This window comes from Notamacropus eugenii, chromosome 3 (assembly GCF_028372415.1).
Source record: "Notamacropus eugenii isolate mMacEug1 chromosome 3, mMacEug1.pri_v2, whole genome shotgun sequence".
Lineage (NCBI taxonomy): Eukaryota > Metazoa > Chordata > Mammalia > Diprotodontia > Macropodidae > Notamacropus > Notamacropus eugenii.
The window spans coordinates 310,205,092-310,223,960 of NC_092874.1; the positions used below are offsets into that span (position 1 = coordinate 310,205,092).

Genomic DNA, 18,869 nt, shown 5'->3' on the forward strand with positions numbered 1-18,869 from the left:
CTTGTGGTGTGACCTTAGGCAAGTCATTTCCCCTGAGACCCACTTCCCCTGTAAATGCAAAAGTTGAGTTCTATGGCTCCTGAAGGCCCTCCCACCCCAACAGATCACTGTTCCCCATGCCTGCCCCTCCACCATAGCACCTGAGAAATCCAGCATCTAATGAACAAGCTCCTTGGAGTGCTGGGTGCAGAGGGTCCTGGGCTCTGAGGACTACTTGAAGGGCTGGAAGTGCTGGCCTAGACTGCCTGGGAAGGCAGCAGCTCAATCCCCTTGGGCCTGGTCATGGAAAGCTTACAGGGCTCTGGTTTTCTCTGCTACAGAAATCTGTTTTCCCCGTAGAATGGCAAATGGTGGCTGGAAGCAGCCAGCAGAACTGGGCCTGCTTTACAGACCATTGCATGGGCCCATTGTAACCTGGTGTGGGCTGGACTGGTAACCTGGTGTGGGCTGGGCTGGTAACCTGGCATGGGCTGGGCTAGGAACCTGGCATGGGCTGGGCCGTAATCTGGTGTAGGCTGGGCCAGTGACCTGGTGTGGTTGGCACCTGGGGCACTCCAACTGGTGATATTTGGGACCCTGACTTTGCAGAATCTTGTTTTTGTGTGCTTGAAATAAAATTACATGGGAAAACAATTCTGTTGAAATATATTTAACAGAATATTAAAGAGAAGAAGAAGAATTTGCCAACCCCTAGTTGGGAGGCCTGGTCTAGGCATTTCTGTCATTCAGTAGGACCCTGACCCAGCCGGATGTCACACAGGTGGCAGCACTCACTGCTGACTGGGCCCTTTCCATTAGGTTCCAAAGCCTGTTGGGCTCCAGGGCATGGGGGAGGCCTCATCTCTTTCCTTTCTTCCTTGGCAGCCAGACCCCTTCTGCTCCCTTCCTCCCTCTCCAGTGTGGCCATGCTGCCCTGCTGAGAGGCTGAAGCCAGGAGAGCTCAGATGATTAGGTGGCAACCTGTGGCCTTGTCTGGACCTCTTGGATTCCATCTGTAAAATGGGAAAAAGCACCTTGTTATCTTCCCAAATTTGCTTCAGTAATCTGAGAGAGAGAGCACAGGGAAGTGCTTTGCTGTACCAGTTGCAGCTGCAGCATCCTAGGGAAGCTTCCTCTCTCTGGGAGTTCCCTAAACTGGTAAACTCATAAAGGCATGACTCCTTTCCTTCACATGTTCTTATCCTGCTTCATGGAGTAGAGTAAGGAGATGCTGGCTCTAGAAGACTCTGCTAATAGGGCCCAAGCTCTAGGTGATCCAGGAAGGTTGTGATCAGTCTGTCTTGCTTTGAGAATGGGAAGGACCAAATTGTCTGTGGCTGGAGGACCAGCTGGGCATGGTGGGGAGGGACTCAATGTTGGCCCCAGGGATGAACTTTTCAGCTATGGTGGCTTATGAAGAGCCCTGGATGTGATGCAGTCTGGCTTGGGTTTGAATTCTTCCTCCATTACCTGCTGGCCAGGTGACCTTGGGCAAGTGATTTCACCTGTGTACTTCTGTGCCTCAGTTTCCTCCTCTGTAAAATGAGGTTGGACAGGGATGTGCCCTGAGACTCCTTCCCACTCTAGCTCTGATGGAGGAGGACCCAACCATGTGAGTGTGAACCCTCTTCAGAGGGACTTGTCTCTGCTCATTTTAAAAGCATGGAAAGCCCCCTGACTTCCTCTGAGTGGAGGTGCAGGAAGTGGGATGGGTAGGAATGACTCAGAGCTTTCGCTTCCTCGGCCTGTTTGTTGCCTTCCTCCCTCCCCCAGGGCCAGAAGGAGGAGCCAAGGTTCCAGGCTTTGGAATGCAGCTTGCTTTGGGCTGAATTTATCAGTCACTGCTCTCAGATCTGTGATTCCCTCCTTCATGACAGCTGATGTTTCTGTAGCCCTTGCTTTAAAAGGTTTTTTCAAAAATTAATTTTATTTTTAAGTCTGCATTCTCTCCCTCCTCACTTCCCCAGCCATTGAGAAAGCTAGAAAAACAAAGCCTCTGGTCCAAATGCATATAGTTAGCAAAACAAATTCCGGTCATGGCCTCATCCAAAAGGATGTGCCCTCTGAGTCACTTCCCTCTGGGGGCCCACAGCAGGGTTCATCATGAGTGCTCTGGTATTGTCATTGGTCATTCTGTTTATCGAAATTCCTAAGTGATTTTCTTCATGATATATGGACAGCTTGTTCTGGTTCTGCTCACTCTGCATCAGTTCACATAAGTCTTCCCAGGATTCTCTGAAACTGCCCTCCACAACGTTTCTTACAGCACCATAGTATCCCATCACCTTCATGCACTGTAACCTACCTGTTAAGCCATTGCCCAATTGATGGATGTCCTGTCTTTTTGCTACCACAAAATGAGGTGCTATTAATATCTTTGTAGATATTCCCCTTTCTTGATCCTCTTGAAGACATAGACCAATAGTAGTATCACTGGACCAAAGGGCATCTGTGGTTTAATAGCTTTTGGGGCACAGCTCCAAAAATCTTTCCAGAATAACTGGTCCAGTTAAAAGCTCTGCTGAGGATGTATGAATGCACCTGTTTTCCCACAGTCCCTCCCCCATGTGTCATTGTTCCATTTTTGTCAACTTAGCCAATCTGATGGGTATGAGGTGGAACCTCAGAACTGGTTTAATTTGTATTTTTCTAATTGCTGATGACTTAGAGCCTCTTTTTTTATTTGGCCGTTGGTAGCTTGGATTTATTCCTTTCAAAAATGCCGTTCAGTTTTGACCACTTGTTAATTGGAGAATGACTCTTACAATAAGTTTACATTAAATTCCTTATAAGTTTGAGTCTATTCCCTCTTTTGTGTGTTTGTCCTTCTTTGCCCAAGAAGACCATACCATCAGAGAAATAATGATATGACTTGCACTTGACTTTGTTTTGAGTGAGGGAGGGCTATGCAGGTCACCAGCCTGACTTCTCCTCCAGAGCCATCTGAATCCAGTGACCAGATATTCATCAAGATGACTGGAGATGACCCAGGATGAGGCAGTTGGGGTTAAGTGACTTGCCCAAGGTCACACAGCTAGTGAGTGTGAAGTGTCTGAGGTGAGATTTAAGCTCAGGTCCTCTTGACTCCTGCACTGGTGCTCTATCCACTGCACCACCTTGTCATTTCTTCCTAGTCTATCAGTGAAATGTTTGTTAATCCATAGCATACAAAATAAGCAAGGTTAAACCAGTACCTTTATCAGAGAAACTTGCTGCAATGATTTTTTTCCTCCCAGTTTCCTGTTTTCCTTCTAATTTTAGCCATGTTGGTTTTGTTGGTGCAAAAATGTTTTAATTTTATATAATCAAAATGACCCGTTTTACCTCCTGTGAACTTCTTATCTCTGCTTGGTCACAAACATCCTTTATTCATGGATCAGGAGGTAGTTTCTTCCCCATTCCATGACTCTGTTTGGGATAGTGCCGTTCTAACTTGGCCATGGTGTACGTGCCTAGTTTTGGCCAGACTTCTGTACAGTCTCCCCAGAGACTTTGTCTGATGGTAAGTTCTTGGCCCAGCCGCTGAGGTCTTTGGGTTGATCCAACGCTTGTTTGCCCCTGTGTATTATACCCCTAATCGGTTCCATCAATCAGCGCCTCTGCTTCTTACCCAGAACCAAAGCTTTGATGATTATGCTGATGCTACCAGGCCCCTTTCCTACCCATCAAGCCTCAGGCATTTTCCACATGTGACCTCACTGGAGCCTCAGAACAGCTCTGGGAGGGACATTCAACAGGTTCTGGGATCTTCATTTTACAGATGTGAAAGACAATGACTTACCTAGGATCACATAGCCAGTGAGCAGCAGAGGCAGGATTTGAACCGACCTCCACTGCTGCCTCTCATTGGAGGAGCTTCCTTGACCTGTCTCTTCCTCGAGGCTTGGCACCTTCAGTCAGTTCATGGAGAACCTAAGACCTAGAGACGGAAGGTGTTGACGTTTGCTGAGAATTCTGAACTGCAGGACCAGGTTCCAGGCAGAGATTTCTAGCTGGCCATTGCCTGCATTCACAGGGCTAGCCTGGGACTGACAGGGCTAGCCTGGGGCTGATGGATCGACCTCATTCTGTTTCACTCCAGAGGACAGAGTCAGGCACTAGAGGTGGCTAGTACAAGGAGGCAGATTTCTTTGAAAAATGTCCTTTTATGAACTTAACAAATTCCAACAAATCTGAACATTTCAAAACGAAAATAGAACATTGTAAATGGTGCTGTGAACTCATGTCAGGGACAGTTTAGTTCGTAACTGTGTATTAAATTTAGTCCGTGAGTACTAGCAGAACTCCTTGCCTATATTGCTTCCTGAACTTCCTTGGACCCTCCTGTCTCTGTCTTTGGAAACTCCAGGGAAACTCTTTTGTCTTGCCAACAATTCTTCCTCCCCTTCCGTGCAGACAGGAAATAGAGTCAAGTAGAGGAGATCGATACTTTGTATATATGTCTGACACACATGTCTCTCTCCGCACTCATATTCCACCACCTCTCTGAGGAGAAGCCTATCTTTAATCAGAGTTCTGAAGTCTTTCCATGTTGTTTACATTGTGACCATTGTGCAATTCTCTCTCCCCCGGTTTCTGTACGCTTATCTGCAGGTAATCTATGAATTCTTTAGATTGGTGCTTTGTTTTCTGTGCTTAGAAGTTCTGGGTAGTTTTCTTGGAGGATTTCTTGCATTCTGGGATTCAGGGTCCTTTTGGGAAACCTATGATCTTTAAGTCTCTGCATCCTGAGTCTGAAATAAACATATTTTGCTTATGTAGGAATAATTTTTTTCTTTTAACGTTATGGTGTTTTCTCCTCTTCTTCCACATTTTCGTTTACTTCTGTATGTCCAGTCAATTGTTTTCTCTTTTTGTTTTTTGAATGTGGTTTCAAGTGTTTCTGGGCACCCAAGGTCTGGCATCCTCCCACCTCGGGTGATTCTTGTTTTATCTGCCCTGATCTCTGTCCTAAGTGATTTTGGGCAGGGCAGCATTGGCCTACGTGGGATGCTAGTTCCGTTTGCTGGTGTCCTGCCCCAGCTCCTTCTGTTCCTCAGCTCTCTGACCAAATACTGTTGCCCTGAGAAGGACTTTCTCAGTCACATGAGCTCCTAAGCAGTCTTTGGAAGAGTGAGGCAGACTAAATTCTGCCACTTGCTCCACTAGCCTCTGGAGCCCCTCCTCACTCTATCCAGAAAAGATGGGAGTCTACCTCTCCTGGGAAAAGATATAGCACATCTCCCATCCCAATCCCTCCCCTTTCATCTCTACATTGAGATCAGATGAACAGGAGGATCACCCTGGTTGGGAGGTAGGGAGGGTAGTAGTATTGAGAAGGATCATCCCGACGCCAGCTTACTACTTTCAGAAGGGAGGTGGGAAGGCCCTTGCCTGGGAGCCTGGAGACTGAGCTTTAAGGCCCAACTTTGCTCTTCACTGATTGGATGATCTTGGAAAAGCTGTTCTCTCACCCCTCCCCCCCCCACCCAGTGATGTCCAGGGCCCCCTAGGTCCCACAGTCTCTCTGGTCCCCGAGGATGGATCCTTGCATGCCTGTCCTGGGTGCAGCCTCCCTGGAGGGCTTGACCAAAAGTGTTGATATCCTGGACAGGCAAGGAAGGCAGTGAGTGTGTCACTGGCCCAGTCTTGGGGCTGGGTTTGGTGACTTTGGGAGTCCCTTCTTCTCTCTGGCCCTCAGTTTCCACCCTTGGACAACTCTGGCCTGAAGCAGGTATCCTGTCCTCCAGCATCCCAGGGGGATGGCTAATAAGCCTTTGTTTGGAGTTCTCCAGTGAGTGGGAGCTCACCACCTTCTGAGGAGGGTAGCTGACTGTTCATTCTCACTATTCCCAGATCCTCAGAGGCTGTCTAGTACCCCCATGCCTGAGCAGACCTCCTCTGCTAACTTGCCATCTGCCTCTTACCTTCTGCTTCAGTCCAGGGTCTATCCCTTAGATTTTTATAGTCCGTTCTAACAAAGGGCTGGCACTGACGAGTCCCAGAATGTCATGGCCTGGCCTTGCTGTCTGCCCCGACCCAGGCTGGTGCACGCTGGCTCTCCTGGCAGGGGCTATGACCCTTTAGGGAACAGCTACAAACCTGGGGTTGCAGAGGGGAATAGCTGAGCCAGATTAGTCCGTGTGTGTGTGTGTGTGTGTGTGTGTGTGTGTGTGTGTGTGTGTGTGTGTGTGTGAAGGGAGCACTGTGACAGTGTCCTTGCATAGCTTCTTCACTATCTAGGCCTGCTGCTCCAGGACTAGAGGCCACTCTGGAGCCTCCCTGATAGGGGGCCCAGCCAGGTGGAGGAGCAGCTCCAGAGCCAGTCCAGGCAGATGCCCCTCCATTGCCCAGTCAAGACCTTGAATGCCACCTCCTCTAGGAAGGCCCCAGGGCCCCCTTAGTGCATTGCACCTTGGTGCAGAGGCCCAGCTACTGCTCCCTGGTCTTTCTTCATCCCTTGCTTTGTTCTGAAGCTCCCTGAGGCTGGGGCCTTTGGTCATTCATCCTCTTTTTATCCCAAGAGGCCTAAGTCTCCATCAGTCTCTGTAGCCTTCCCCCCTCCCAGCTAGTTCTGGTGGCTGAGGCCAAATACCACAAAGCTAACCCCTCCGATCCATAACTGCCCAACACTGTTGGAAGATACCTTTCCCTCTCCTGGTAAAGCTTGTTCTCTGTCCCCAGGGGATGTCAGACCCTCTTTCCTCTGGATGCTGGCAAACCATCTGTGCCCCTCTAAAATGAGGCTCCAGGAACTGAGTTGACACCACAGGTGGTCTCAGCAGGACTGAGGACAGACTTCCCAGCACCCCCCCCCCCCCCCCCCCCCCGCCTTTAAAGCACTAATGCACTAAAGTTTTTGTAGTCTAAGATCTTATGGGGATTATGAGTCACCTCCCAAGGCACCAGCTTCCTGGATGCTCTCCCAGTTCAAACCCTTTAGGGGCCCCTCTCCTCTCCAAGGTCAATGCCAAACTCCTGACCCAGTCATTAAAGACCCCCCAGAGACTTGCAGGTCCACCTTGGTTAGTGGTACCTCACTTTTACCAACCCTGTGACAGTGAGTCTCCTGGCGCCATTTTTCCAATGTCGTGTCTGTCACATCTTGGTATTTCTCACAGCATCTCAGACTTTGCCATTATTATCATCACATCTGTGGTGGTGATCTGTGATCATGCTGATGTAACTTCTTGTAATTGCTTTGGGGCTCCACGGATCCTGCCCATAGAGGATCAATGGTATGTGTGTGTGTTTGGACTGTTCCACTGTGGCTGGCCCATTCTCTCCTTTGCCAGTGTCCCTATTCCCTGAGATATAACAGTACTGAAATTAGGCCAATTAATGACCCTATGTTTCGCCTCTAAGTGTGTAAGTCAAAGGAAGAGTCCATGGTTGGGGCCAGCTGCTCTATTGATCCATTTGAAGAAATTGCCTCAGCCATCCCAGCCTGGTCAGTCAGCAATCATCCACATGGAGACAAAACCTTCTACCAGCAAGAAGATGACCACTGGCTAAGGGCTCCGGTAGGGCGTGCTTAGCATTTTTTTTTAAGCAATAAAGTGTTTTTTAATTAAGGCTTGTACCTTGTTTTTAGACATACTACTGGCCACTTGATAGGCTAGTGTAGTGTAAACACAGCTTTGATTTGCACTGGGAAGCTAAAAAGTGTGACTCACTTTCTTGTGGTATCTGCTTTCTTGCAGTGGTCAGGAAATGAACCCACATCTCCGCAGTCTGCCTGTAGTCAGTGGCCTTTCCTTCTATTCTTATCTAGCCTTGTCTGGTCTGAGAGGCAGATCCAGGCTCCGCATTGGACCTGGAGCAGATGTCCCCTCCCGCACCCGGCCAAGGTCATGAATGCCACCTCCTCCAGGAAGGTCGCAAGGCCCCAGGGCCCCCTTGGTGCGCCTCTCTGCCTAGTTATTGCTCCCTGGTCTTTCTTCATCCCTTGCTTTGTCCTGGAGCTCTCTGAGGCCAGGGCCTCTGGTCATTCTTTCTCTTTTTATCCCAAGTGGCCAGGCCCAGCACTGAGTGGATGTCTTCTTGCCGTGTGTGTGTGTGTGTGTGTGTGTGTGTGTGTGTGTGTGTGTGTGTGTGTGTGTGTATGAGAGAGAGAGAGAGAGAGAGAGAGAGAGAGGGAAAGAGAGAGAGAGAGAGAGAGAGAGAGAGAGAGATATTCCATACCATGCTGGGGGCTTGTGTCCATTGTGGGGAGGCATGGTCAGAAAAGGGGGCATTTGGCCCCTGAGCCTCAGTTTCAATCACTGTAAAATGAGAGGATTTTACCCTAGGGTCCCTCTGGGCTCTTGCTTGGACACTGGAGACCATCCTTTCCCACCCCCTCACTTTGTGGAGACAGAGCACAAAGGGGTTTGTACAAGGTTACCCAGTAAGTGGTGGAGGTCAGGACTGGACTCTGAAATTCAAGGCTCTTTCATTGTGTCCCTCCTCCTCCCCACAGAGCCCACCCTAGGGAGCTTCCTAGAGGAGGAAGGGATGGGGGTGACCCTGGAGGCCAAGCCACCTTCCTAAGGTGAGCAAGAACTATCTATTTCTGATTTTTGGAATGTCAGTACCCCAGATACTACAGGTTCTTATAACTAGAGGAGACCTCAAATGCCTTCTAGCCCAGCTTCCTTCATTTTGCAGAGGAGGAAACTGAGGCCCAGAGAGGTCTGCTGGAGTCTGCTGGCCCTGAAGTGGTGCAATTTGGATAGGATTGCCCTGACTTCTGCTGTGGTGATGCTCATCTGCTGGGCGCTGGAGGGGTTGCTGGAGGCTGCTGGGCTCTTAGAACCACCAAAGTGATCAGGCAGCTTTGGTGTGGTGGCTGCCAAAGTTGCCTCAGCCAGTCCCTTTGCCCCTCAGGAGGTCAGCTAGGTGGCTTCACAGTCCACAGGGGTCGTAATGGGGACAGGCCCTGGAAACCCCACCTTGAACTCTCCTTGAATGTTCCCACTTGCCCAAGTCCCTGGCATCTGCCTGAGGCAATGAAACTTCCTAGCCAGAGACTTGGGAAAGTGGGAACATTCAAGGTGGGGTTTCCAGGGCCTGTTAAGTCCTCTCTGGGGGCCCAACGCCCATAAGACCAGAACAAGCATGTTAACAATAAGATTCTGAGTCAGGGGGCTGCCCACTGGGCTACCAGGCTTCCTCCATTCTGCACTTTCCATCAGGAAACTCTTACCTTCAAGAATTGGGGAACAATGCCTGACCTAGGAGGATCTCCAACTAGATCTACTTTTCCCTCCCCTTGATTTGAGGGTTAGTCCAGGTCCTGGTCAGGGTAGTCCAAGGAGACGGGCAGAGAGAGTGCCCTTGTGTCCTGGGATAGAGCCTCTTTGTTCTCCTGAGCTCCTGCCAGACCAGCCATCAAAGGCATCATTCAGGGCAGACAGAGGGTCATTTAGCTCCAGGGTCCCAGTGACCCAGCACATGTGGGAACTACCAGAGAGCTTTTTTTCCCCTGTCCTTGAGTTCTTCAGGTCTGAGAGGGCTCAGGGCAGCTCAGGGCCCACCCAAGTCAGATTCATGTCCTTGACAGGTGGTCTTACCTCTGTCCCTGGTGGCAAGGGTGGGACTTCTGGCTAAATGGGAGTTTGGGAGCCCAGAAGGGGGTGGCTGGAGGACCCTTCAGTCCCCCTGCCAAGAAGTCTTCACAGTTCTCTTTTTTCCAATATGCCCTCCATTTACCTAGCATGGTGCTAGGGGTGGGGGAGGAGAACCTGAGCTCAGTCTTGGAGGAAGGGAAGGATGTGAGGCCTTGGAGAGGAGGTACCTCTAGACCCAGGGAATTCATTTGTGCAAATTTGCAGGGGCAGAAGATTAGGGTGCTGAGTTTGGGGGCCTTGAACTAGAGGGGGCTTCAGAGGCTGTTCCGTCTACCCCTCATTTCACAGAGAAGGAAATGGAAGCCAAGTGACTTGCCCAGAGGGACCACAGTAGTGAAGAGCAGAGCTGGGATCTGAACCAGGTCCTCTGAGGTCACTGGCAGCTGCAATGGCTTCATGGAGAATGGGGCACTTGGGCTGCATTTAAAGTATGATGGGCTCTGAGATTGCAGCAAGAAAGAAAGTGGTAAAGCCCATGCAAAGGTATTGGGGGTGGGAGATGTGCAGACCAATGTAGCCAGATTGTGCAGTGTCTGCTCTGCAGAATGGAGTAGTATCCACTATTTCTGGGAAGAGAGGTTGGAGCTGGGTTGTGGCGGCTTCTACAGCTCACCAGAGGAGTTCTGCTGGCTTTGCTGAGTGGCCTGGTCTCCCTTTGGCAGCAGTGGAGTGGAGGAGGGGTCGGAGTGCTTGGAGACTCCCTGGGCTGAGGAAGGGAGGGGAGATCTAGGGCAAAGGCTTGGGTTGGGTCCGGGGGAGGTTATTTACCAATGGGGGGAAATCTGGGTGGTTTTGAAGGCAGAAGGGATGACCGAGGGTGTCATTTGGTGGAGAAGATGAAAAGAGGCAGAATTCTTACTTCATACTTAGGTGTGGCCAGACTGGGAAAGTTCGGGAGATATCCCTGAGCCTCTTGACATGGCTACTCCTGGGGGATGAGACTGACAACTTCTCGTATGTCCAACTACTGATTTATTCAGGGGACTCAAGGGGTATAATTTGTGCTGTCAGCCATAAATAAGGCACTTGAACACAGCAGCCCTCCTGAGGGGAGTTCCCATGACTCTATGTAGGAGCCCGGGAGCCCAGCCCTGTTCTCAGCTGTGACAAGTATGTCTGAGCTCAGCCCAGAGCCTTGCTGGCCGAGTCTCCTCTCTAGGGATCTGGCACAGTTTGATAGATTCCCAGAGAGCTGTGGTGGTGTTGAGCTGTGCTGCAGTCCCTGAGCCCAGCCCTGCTTGTCAGGGGCATCCCTCACTCCTCTGTGCTGGGGAAGGGTGTTATGGGTTCTCAGAGTGCTCAGGAGCCTCAGAACAGAAAATGTCCTGGTCATAGCACAGTTGGCAAGCGTGGACAGTGTTCAGGGGCTAGAGACTGCTGGGCCCTTAGTAAAGCAGGCCTCCCCCTCCTGAGCTTCTCTTCAGTTGGGAGAGACAGAGAAACACGAGGCCACTCTCTGCCAGCAAAAACCAGATTCCGGAAACTCAGGCACCCATCAGGATGAACAGCATAGTGCATTGTGCCAGTCACATCAGAACTGGGAGGAGGCAGAGGAGAAGCCAATTGGTCTGGGAAAGGGAGCTGGGCTTTCAGACATCCCAAGCTGCCTCCTCCCTGACCCCCTAGTGTTTCACCATCACTGTCTCCTGGTGATACCATGTGGCTGGCACCACTGCAGAGGACAGACCCAGGAAAGAGCATCTGAGGGGAAATGGAAATCTGCTGTATGAGGGAGGGTCTGCTGGCATCTGCAGTTTGGAGGGCTCATGGAGAGGAGAGCCATCAAATATGTTTGTGTCCAAGTCATTGTCTGAGCAGATTCAGAAAAATAGATGTTCCCTTGGCTCTGTTCCAGTTTGACTGGATTCACTAGGGTTTTCTTTGTCACTGTTTATTTCACCCCCCCCCCCCCCCCACCATGCTCCCTTACACCATACTCCCAGAGTAGAAACTCTTGATAGGTACAGATAGTTTGTAGTCTTAGAGAGCCACCTGGGGTGCCAAGGATTTATTTGACTTGCCCAAAGCCATAGGGCTAGGGCACATGCGGTGTGTGACTGGAACCCAGGCTTTCCTGTGCCTGTTAGAGACTCTTACTAGAGACCTCGGACATTGCTTGAGGATGCCTTGATTTCCCTGTCCCCCCCTTTCCTGAGGAGGCGCCCCTGCTGGCTAGCCCCCCAGAATTCCTGCACCGGTTCCCTCCTTGCCTCTGCCAGGAGCACTGCCCACAGTCCAGGGAGCACATGCTGCTGGGGATCTCCTCCTCATCAGCTTCTCTGGCTTCCTCCCCAGGCTGCTTCAAGGATGACCGGATTGTCTTCTGGACTTGGATGTTCTCCACCTACTTCATGGAGAAGTGGGCCCCGAGGCAAGATGACATGCTGTTCTATGTGCGCAGGAGGCTGTCCTATGTAGGGAGCAGCGACAGCCCCAGTGATGATGGCAAGAAGGTGAGTGACTGCAGTGGGAGGCTCCTGGGGGTGTTGGGGTTGCTCCCTGGTGGTCTGGCCTCCGCCGCTAGTGGGTACAGCCCAGTCCACACCATCACTGTGTTCCACCTCATTGAGCAGAAACCCACCAGTGTGAGGGCTGGAAGTGGCCTCAGACAGAGGGGGAAACTGAGGCTCAGAGAGGGGAAGGGACTCTCCCAAAGTCACTCCTCCAACTAGAATATTTCCAAATGGTGGCCAAGGCAGACCTTTTCTCTCTGCCCAACTCTGTTGCTTCTTCTCCTGTCGATGCCTCAAATCCACATCTGAAATAAAATTTGGCCTTTATCCTCAAACAGGCCCAGGGTGGGTCAGACCTTTCTAGCCCTTCCTCCCCCATGTCTCTGTATCTGCCATCTCTTTCCAGAACCCACATCCCCAAGGGGCTCCCTCAAGGGGCCTGCTTGCCTTCAGCCTTGCCCCTCCCTGGGCTTCGTGCCCCCAGCTGCCCATGGGACTGTCCCAAAGCCAGGATCTGCCCGTGGCCTCATCTCTCAGTTCTCATCTGTCTGGTGACTCCCCAGCGGGGGTGGTTGCCCTCATGAAATGACCCGAGGTTAAGCAGAAGGGCCCCCTGAGGACAGAGGCACATAGCATCCCCTAAATGTGTCCTTGGTGATGTGAATTAAATGAGTCAGATGCAGGATTTGAACCCAAGACTTCTGATCTCCCAAATCAAAGTTGGATCTCTGAAATGAAAACACATGCAGCCCTCCCTGGGGTCTGCTTATGGTCACTCTGAACTTCAGTTTCTTCATCTATTAAATGGGGTTATAGAATATTAAGAAAGGGGATAAGCGGGGGGGGCGGGGATGATGGAAGGGAGGGCATGGGGAGGAGGGAGCAATTTGAGGTCAACACTCATGGGGAGGGACAGGATCAAAAGAGAGAACAGAAGTAATGGGGGACAGGATAGGATGGAGGGAAATATAATTAGTTCTTACACAACACTACTATTATGGAAGTCATTTGCAAAACTACACAGATTTGGCCTATATTGAATTGCTTGCCTTCCAAAGGGAAGGGGTGGGGAGGGAGGGAGGGCAGATTGGCAGACAGGGGCAATTAGAACGCTCGGTGTTTTGGGGTGGGGGGAGAGGACAAAAGGAGAGAAAATTTGGAACCCAAAATTTTGTGAAAATGAATGTTAAAAGTTAAATAAATAAATAAATTTAAAAAAATTTAAAAAAAAAAAAAAGAATATTAAGAGCTTTCAGGGGCCATTTGGTCCAACCCTGAGAAAAACAGTCTTCAGTCCTGGCTTTGCCTCTTCTCACCTGGGGAACCTCTTCCCAAGGCCTCAGTTTCCCTTCTTGCAAAATGAGGTTGGACTCACTCTCTGAGTTCCTTTCAGCTCCTCTGTCTATAAACAACGAGAGTCATTTATGAAGCCCTACTATGGGCTAAGTGCTGGGGATCCAAAAAAAAGGAAGTCTCAGTCCCTGCCCTCAAAGTATTGCCTGGCTAACAGGACTCTGGCTCCAAGTCTGTGGCCCTCCCCATTTGGAGATTCCACCCTGTCGGGGCTTCCTCCTTAACTCCCCCCCGCCCCTAGCATCCCAGGGTCCAGGAAATGCCCCCAGAGCCCCTCCTTCCTCCCTCTCTCTCTCCCTCCCTCTCCCTTTCCCTCTTTCCCTCCCTCCCTCCCTCCTTTTCTTCCTTCCTCCCTCCCTCCCTCAGGTGTTCCAGGTCCTGGCCTGGGGGCTGAGGGTACAGAGGCCGCAGATGAGGGACCAGGGTGGATGATGCTGACCCCTGCTGGTGACTAGGAAGGTCACTGGGGCTCCCTTATGGAAATGAGGGCTGGGGTTGGGGAGATGGGGTGTTCTGGACTGAGGACAAGATCAAGGATTTCAATTTAAAAAAAAAATTGGGCAGAATATTTCATTTGAAACATTGCCTTCATTTTGCCTTATAATGAAGAATAAAAAATAAAATGGAAGGAAAAGAACAGTTCAGACAAAACAAACAACCAACTGCTGTGTGCAGCGTTCTGCCCCTGTGATCTCCCACCCTGCTAAGGAGCCCTTCTTCTGGGGCCAAGTTTGGACATTATAATTAGCTGCATGGCCACTCCCTTTTAATAGGGTTGTCTGACTGGTCCCTCAGGAGACTGGCATGCCAGCCTGATGCCCATGGGTCCTAGAGCAGAGCTGGGCATCTGAGGCCAGCCCTTCTTAGGAGGAGCAGGGGGCCCCCTCAGTTTTATGGGCATTTAGGGCACCTTCCCAGCAGGAGTCCCTGGCTATTGTCTATGCCCCTCCTGCTTCCTTCTTTGCAGCTCAGACTGTGTCCCCACTGTTGGAAAGGCTGGGACTTGGCTCAGGCCGGGCTCCAAAAGGGCTCATTAGTGAGTCAAAAAGCATCTATCAATGCTTCCTGTGTGCCCGGCACTGTGCCAAGGGCTGCCTGGGTATGCAGCATGAGATGGAGATAGGAGGCCATGTTAGCAGGACAGGTCATGAGTATACAGCCAAGCCCCAGGGCCCTCCATAGGGACTGGGAGATCCCCCTCCAGCGAAGTCTTTTGAGGGAGGTTTTCTCACATTGAGCTCATGTTGGTTCTGCCTCTTGAGCACTTGCTGGGATGGAGGCTGATGAGGGGATTGGCTGGGAATTGTAGATAGGGTCCTCGGGGCAGGAGAGGGATGAGCTCGGGGGACTCAGGGACCTCTGGCTCCCAACCAGCAGGTAGATGTGGAGGTTTACCGGCGGGACTCCAAAAAGCTGCCTGGCCTCGGGGACCCCGACATTGACTGGGAGGAGAGTGTCTGTCTGAACCTTATCCTACAGAAGGTTAGAGTGTGTGTTGTGCGTGTGCATGTGTGCATGTATGTCCATGTGTGTATGCATATATGTATGTTTGTCCACATGTGCATGCATGCATGTGCATGTATGTCCATGTATTTGTGTGTACATGTGTGTGTCCTCATGCCTGTGGGGTAGTGAGCAATCCTCATGGGGAAGGGATCTGCGGTCCTCCTGGCCCTCCTGGGAGGCTACTCCATACAGAAGTCAGCTGCTATGAGTGTAACCAGGCCTGGGGGGCACAGGACAAAAGAGTGGACTCCCTGGAGGAGGGGTGGGGGAGGATCCCCTGACCTGGAGCAGCCAAGGCAGGCTTTGAGGCCAGAGATGCCACAGCCAGGGAAGCCCATGGGGGCCCTGATGTGGACAATGATGCTGCTGCCTGCCCCCATCACCCCTGGACTCTTCTAGCTGGACTACATGGTAACGTGCGCGGTCTGCACACGCTCAGATGGAGGTGACATTCACATCCACAAGAAGAAATCCCAGGTGAGGTCACGCTCAGAAGCTCCTGGGCTGCTCAGGACTGACTGCCAGCGGCCAGCTCGGAGTCTGACTGCGGGCACCCCCTCAGCTTCTGGGGATAATCCCAAACCCCTAAGGATCCCAAAGCCACTTCATGGATGTTCTTCCTCTCTGGGAAGCAGGCTCTCCTATGCAGGCGAATAGTGACTAATGGTGACCTGGAGCCTGGCCTGGTTGGGGTCCTCCCCTCTCCCTCCTCTTCCCTTCCTCCTCCTCTCCCAACTCCGCCACAAATTCTCCCTGCCCCCCCTCCCCAATCTCCACCATTTACCTGTTGTTCAGCCTCTGGCCTCCCTGGCCCTGGGGGGCTCCACAAGGCAGACTCGGGGGATGGGCTTAGAGATGGGCTCCAGGAGATGGGTTCAGGGGGTATGCTGGGGGGGAGCATCTGAGGGCGGACTCCAGGACCCTCCTTACTCACTCACCGGGTCCCAAAACTCTTCCAGCAAGTCTTTGCGTCTCCCAGCAAGCACCCGATGGACAGCAAGGGCGAGGAGTCCAAGATCAGCTACCCCAATATCTTCTTTATGATTGACAACTTTGAGGAGGTGAGTGGCCTGCTGCCCCCTGGGGCCTTCCTCCATGCTCCTCATATAGCTGGTGCTTCGTAAATGCATGGCCTATTCTCCATGGCTTAGGAGTCACATGGGGAACACGGCCAGCACTGGTGGAAAAATGCTGGCTCTCTGTCTCCTTCTGTGGGTCTCAGTTTCCCCTTCTGTACAAGGAGGGGCTCCTTGCCAGCTGTGAGACCACCATCCCCTTGGTCAAACTCATTCCCTTTGTCACAGCCCTAGGCCTGTCAGACCCTGGGCAAGTTATTTCTTTGGGTCTCAGTTTGCCCGTCCTTAAGTGGAGTGTGCATGGGCCCTGTACTGGTGGTGGCTGGGGTCAAGGGGAGACATGTGTGTGGGGATGGGTGTATCACAGCTTCCAGAGGCCTGTCACCCTTCTGTCACTGTCATGAGGGAAGATTGTCCCTTCTTTAAGGCAAAGGCACAGAACCTGAAACCCTGAGAGCTACAGGGCTGCCCCTCACCCTGAGGTCCCACCCCAAGGTCACTGCCTCTTTAACTGCCAACTCCCCCACCCTAAACCCCGAGGGTGCAGATTGCAGCAGGGAGGCAGAAGCAGAACTCTGACCACCCATGTCTCACACCCTCCAGGTCTTCTGTGATATGGCTGTGGGTGAAGGTGAGATGGTGTGTGTGGAGCTGGTGGCCAGTGACAAGACCAACACCTTCCAGGGAGTCATCTTTCAAGGCTCCATTCGCTATGAGGCCCTCAAAAAAGTCTATGACAACCGGGTGAGGCCTTTGAGGGGCAGGGATGGGCACAGGAAACAGGGGCTGAGGCTAGGGACAAGTTGCCAGAGAAGCTGCTCCCAGCCCTGACATCCCCTGTTCTCAGGCCCATCCCAGCTGTGCCATCCCCTATTCTGAGGCCCCTCCCAGCTCTGACCTTTTGCAAATAGGATTCTTACTTATATAATTTTGAGTGGAATCAGATGTCTCCTCTGAAGCAGTGGCTGCTGGTCTAGTCTGTGTCTGGAGGGCTCTGCCATTGATGCTGCCATGTTGCACCTGGCAGGTGAGTGTGGCGGCTAAGATGGCCCAGCGGATGTCCTTTGGTTTCTACAAGTACAACAACATGGAGTTTGTGCGAATGAAGGGGCCGCAGGGGAAGGGGCATGCAGAGATGGCGGTCAGCCGCGTATCTACTGGTGACACATCCCCATATGGAACGGAGGAAGACTCCAACCCAGCCTCACCCATGCAAGAGAGAGTAAGGGTGCGGGGGCACAGGGCAGGGAGTGCCTCCTGGAGGCTGTGACCAGGCCCTGTTGGGGACAATCTGGGACAGTGTAGGAGAGTTGGGGTAGAGGCCTGGGGCAAGGCTGTAGGACAGCTCCAGCCTGTCATTCATGGGCACCCAGATGTGGTCCATGATGATGACCTAGGGGACTCCTGGTGAGAACCATCCCTCCACCTGGGCAGCCCAGCTTCTTTTTGGGTCCCAGAATACCAAGGGGCTCAGTGACTTGTCCAATAGCTAGGATATGTCAGAGATGGGACACCAAGGCCAAGGCACTGACCACGGCACCACTCAATGCCAGTGTGTACACGTGTGTGCCCATATACATGCATGTGTGCATACACGGGGAGAATGTCTGTATGTGTACCAGGGTGTCACGTATCTTCTCACCAGTCACATCCACATGTGGTGCATGGGGGATTCCATCTGGCACTCAAGGCAAAAGCCAGACGCTCTCAGGGTCAGATTTTGCCCATAGAATTGCAGAATGTGTGCTCTAGAAAGAATTTTTGAGACCTCTAGCCTGGCTGCCCCATTTTACAGATGAGAAAACTGAGGCTTAGGGAAGGTTGGGAGTGGGGTGGGGGATGGGTTTCCCAGGGTCCTCTAGCTCCTGAGAGGCAGAGTTGGGGTGATACGACCATGGATGCCCCTAGGGAGTCCCCTGAGGACGAAAGGTGTAATACTCACTATTGTCCCCTAGGTGACCTCCTTCAGCACTCCACCAACCCCAGAGCGCAACAACCGGCCATCCTTCTTCTCCCCTTCCCTCAAGCGGAAAGTGCCCCGCAATCGGATTGCTGAGATGAAGAAGTCCCACTCTGCCAACGACAGCGAGGAGTTCTTCCGGGAAGATGACAGTGAGGGTGAGGCCCAGGAGCCTCTTGGCCGTGAAGGACATGGGTGGAGGGGGCAGGGGTGGCCCACACACCTGGCTGTATCCATTGTAGGCTGGTAGTCAGGCAGCCCACTTTGGAGACTCTGGCTTTCTCATCTGTAAAAGGAAGGTGTAAGGAGGAAGATGAACACTGGCTCTGGGGAGGAGTTCTGCTCATCATGCTTGCTACATGTGGGTCCTTGGGCCAGTGGCTTAGTGGCCTCCTTGATCTTGTTTGCTTGTGGGGAAATGAAGGAATTAAATTACCTTCCCAGCCCTGACATCCCATGTTCTCTCCTCCTTTAGCAGACCTTCACAACACAACCAATTTACGGTCGAGGTCTCTGTCTGGGACAGGGCGGTCGCTCGTTGGATCATGGCTCAAACTAAACCGGGCTGATGGAAATTTTCTCCTCTATGCACATTTAACCTATGTCACGTTGCCCCTGCATCGGATTTTAACAGGTAGCCTCCTGGCTTTTCCTTCCCTGCTGACCCTCTCTCTGTGCTGGTTTCTCATAGGGGAGGGTTCCAGGGCTCTTAGGGGCTCAGCAGCAGCCCTGAGAGGGGACAGTCTGGCTGAAATATGGGGTGTGGGAGCCTTGTCCACTCTTAAGCCATGAGCTGAAGGTCTAGACCAGGACCATGCTCTGACTACACCTTGCTTGTCCCCTAGCAGTTGCTCTGCACATAGTTTGGTGCTTAATAAATCATTTGTGACTTGCTGAGTTACGTCGACTGAGAGTAGAGGGAAGGTTCTGAGTTCTGGGCCTCCCTGTGCCC

General features: G+C 51.8%; 1 protein-coding gene across 7 annotated transcripts in view; it reads left to right on the forward strand.

Moving 5' to 3' along the window:
- The window catches only part of KIAA0930 (KIAA0930 ortholog), a 29,360-nt gene that overhangs the window by 4,969 nt on the left and 5,522 nt on the right, over positions 1-18,869 (forward strand). For 2 of the 7 annotated variants that reach the window (XM_072596630.1, XM_072596627.1), the window contains exons 2-9: positions 11,865-12,022; positions 14,750-14,857; positions 15,281-15,358; positions 15,841-15,942; positions 16,561-16,701; positions 16,985-17,179; positions 17,913-18,075; positions 18,393-18,551. In XM_072596630.1, the coding sequence (XP_072452731.1) occupies positions 11,865-12,022; positions 14,750-14,857; positions 15,281-15,358; positions 15,841-15,942; positions 16,561-16,701; positions 16,985-17,179; positions 17,913-18,075; positions 18,393-18,551 (1,104 nt within the window). Of the gene's footprint in view, positions 1-11,864; positions 12,023-14,749; positions 14,858-15,280; positions 15,359-15,840; positions 15,943-16,560; positions 16,702-16,984; positions 17,180-17,912; positions 18,076-18,392; positions 18,815-18,869 lie in introns of those variants that run through there. The other 5 variants (XM_072596628.1, XM_072596624.1, XM_072596626.1 and 2 more) reach the window with 5 other exon arrangements.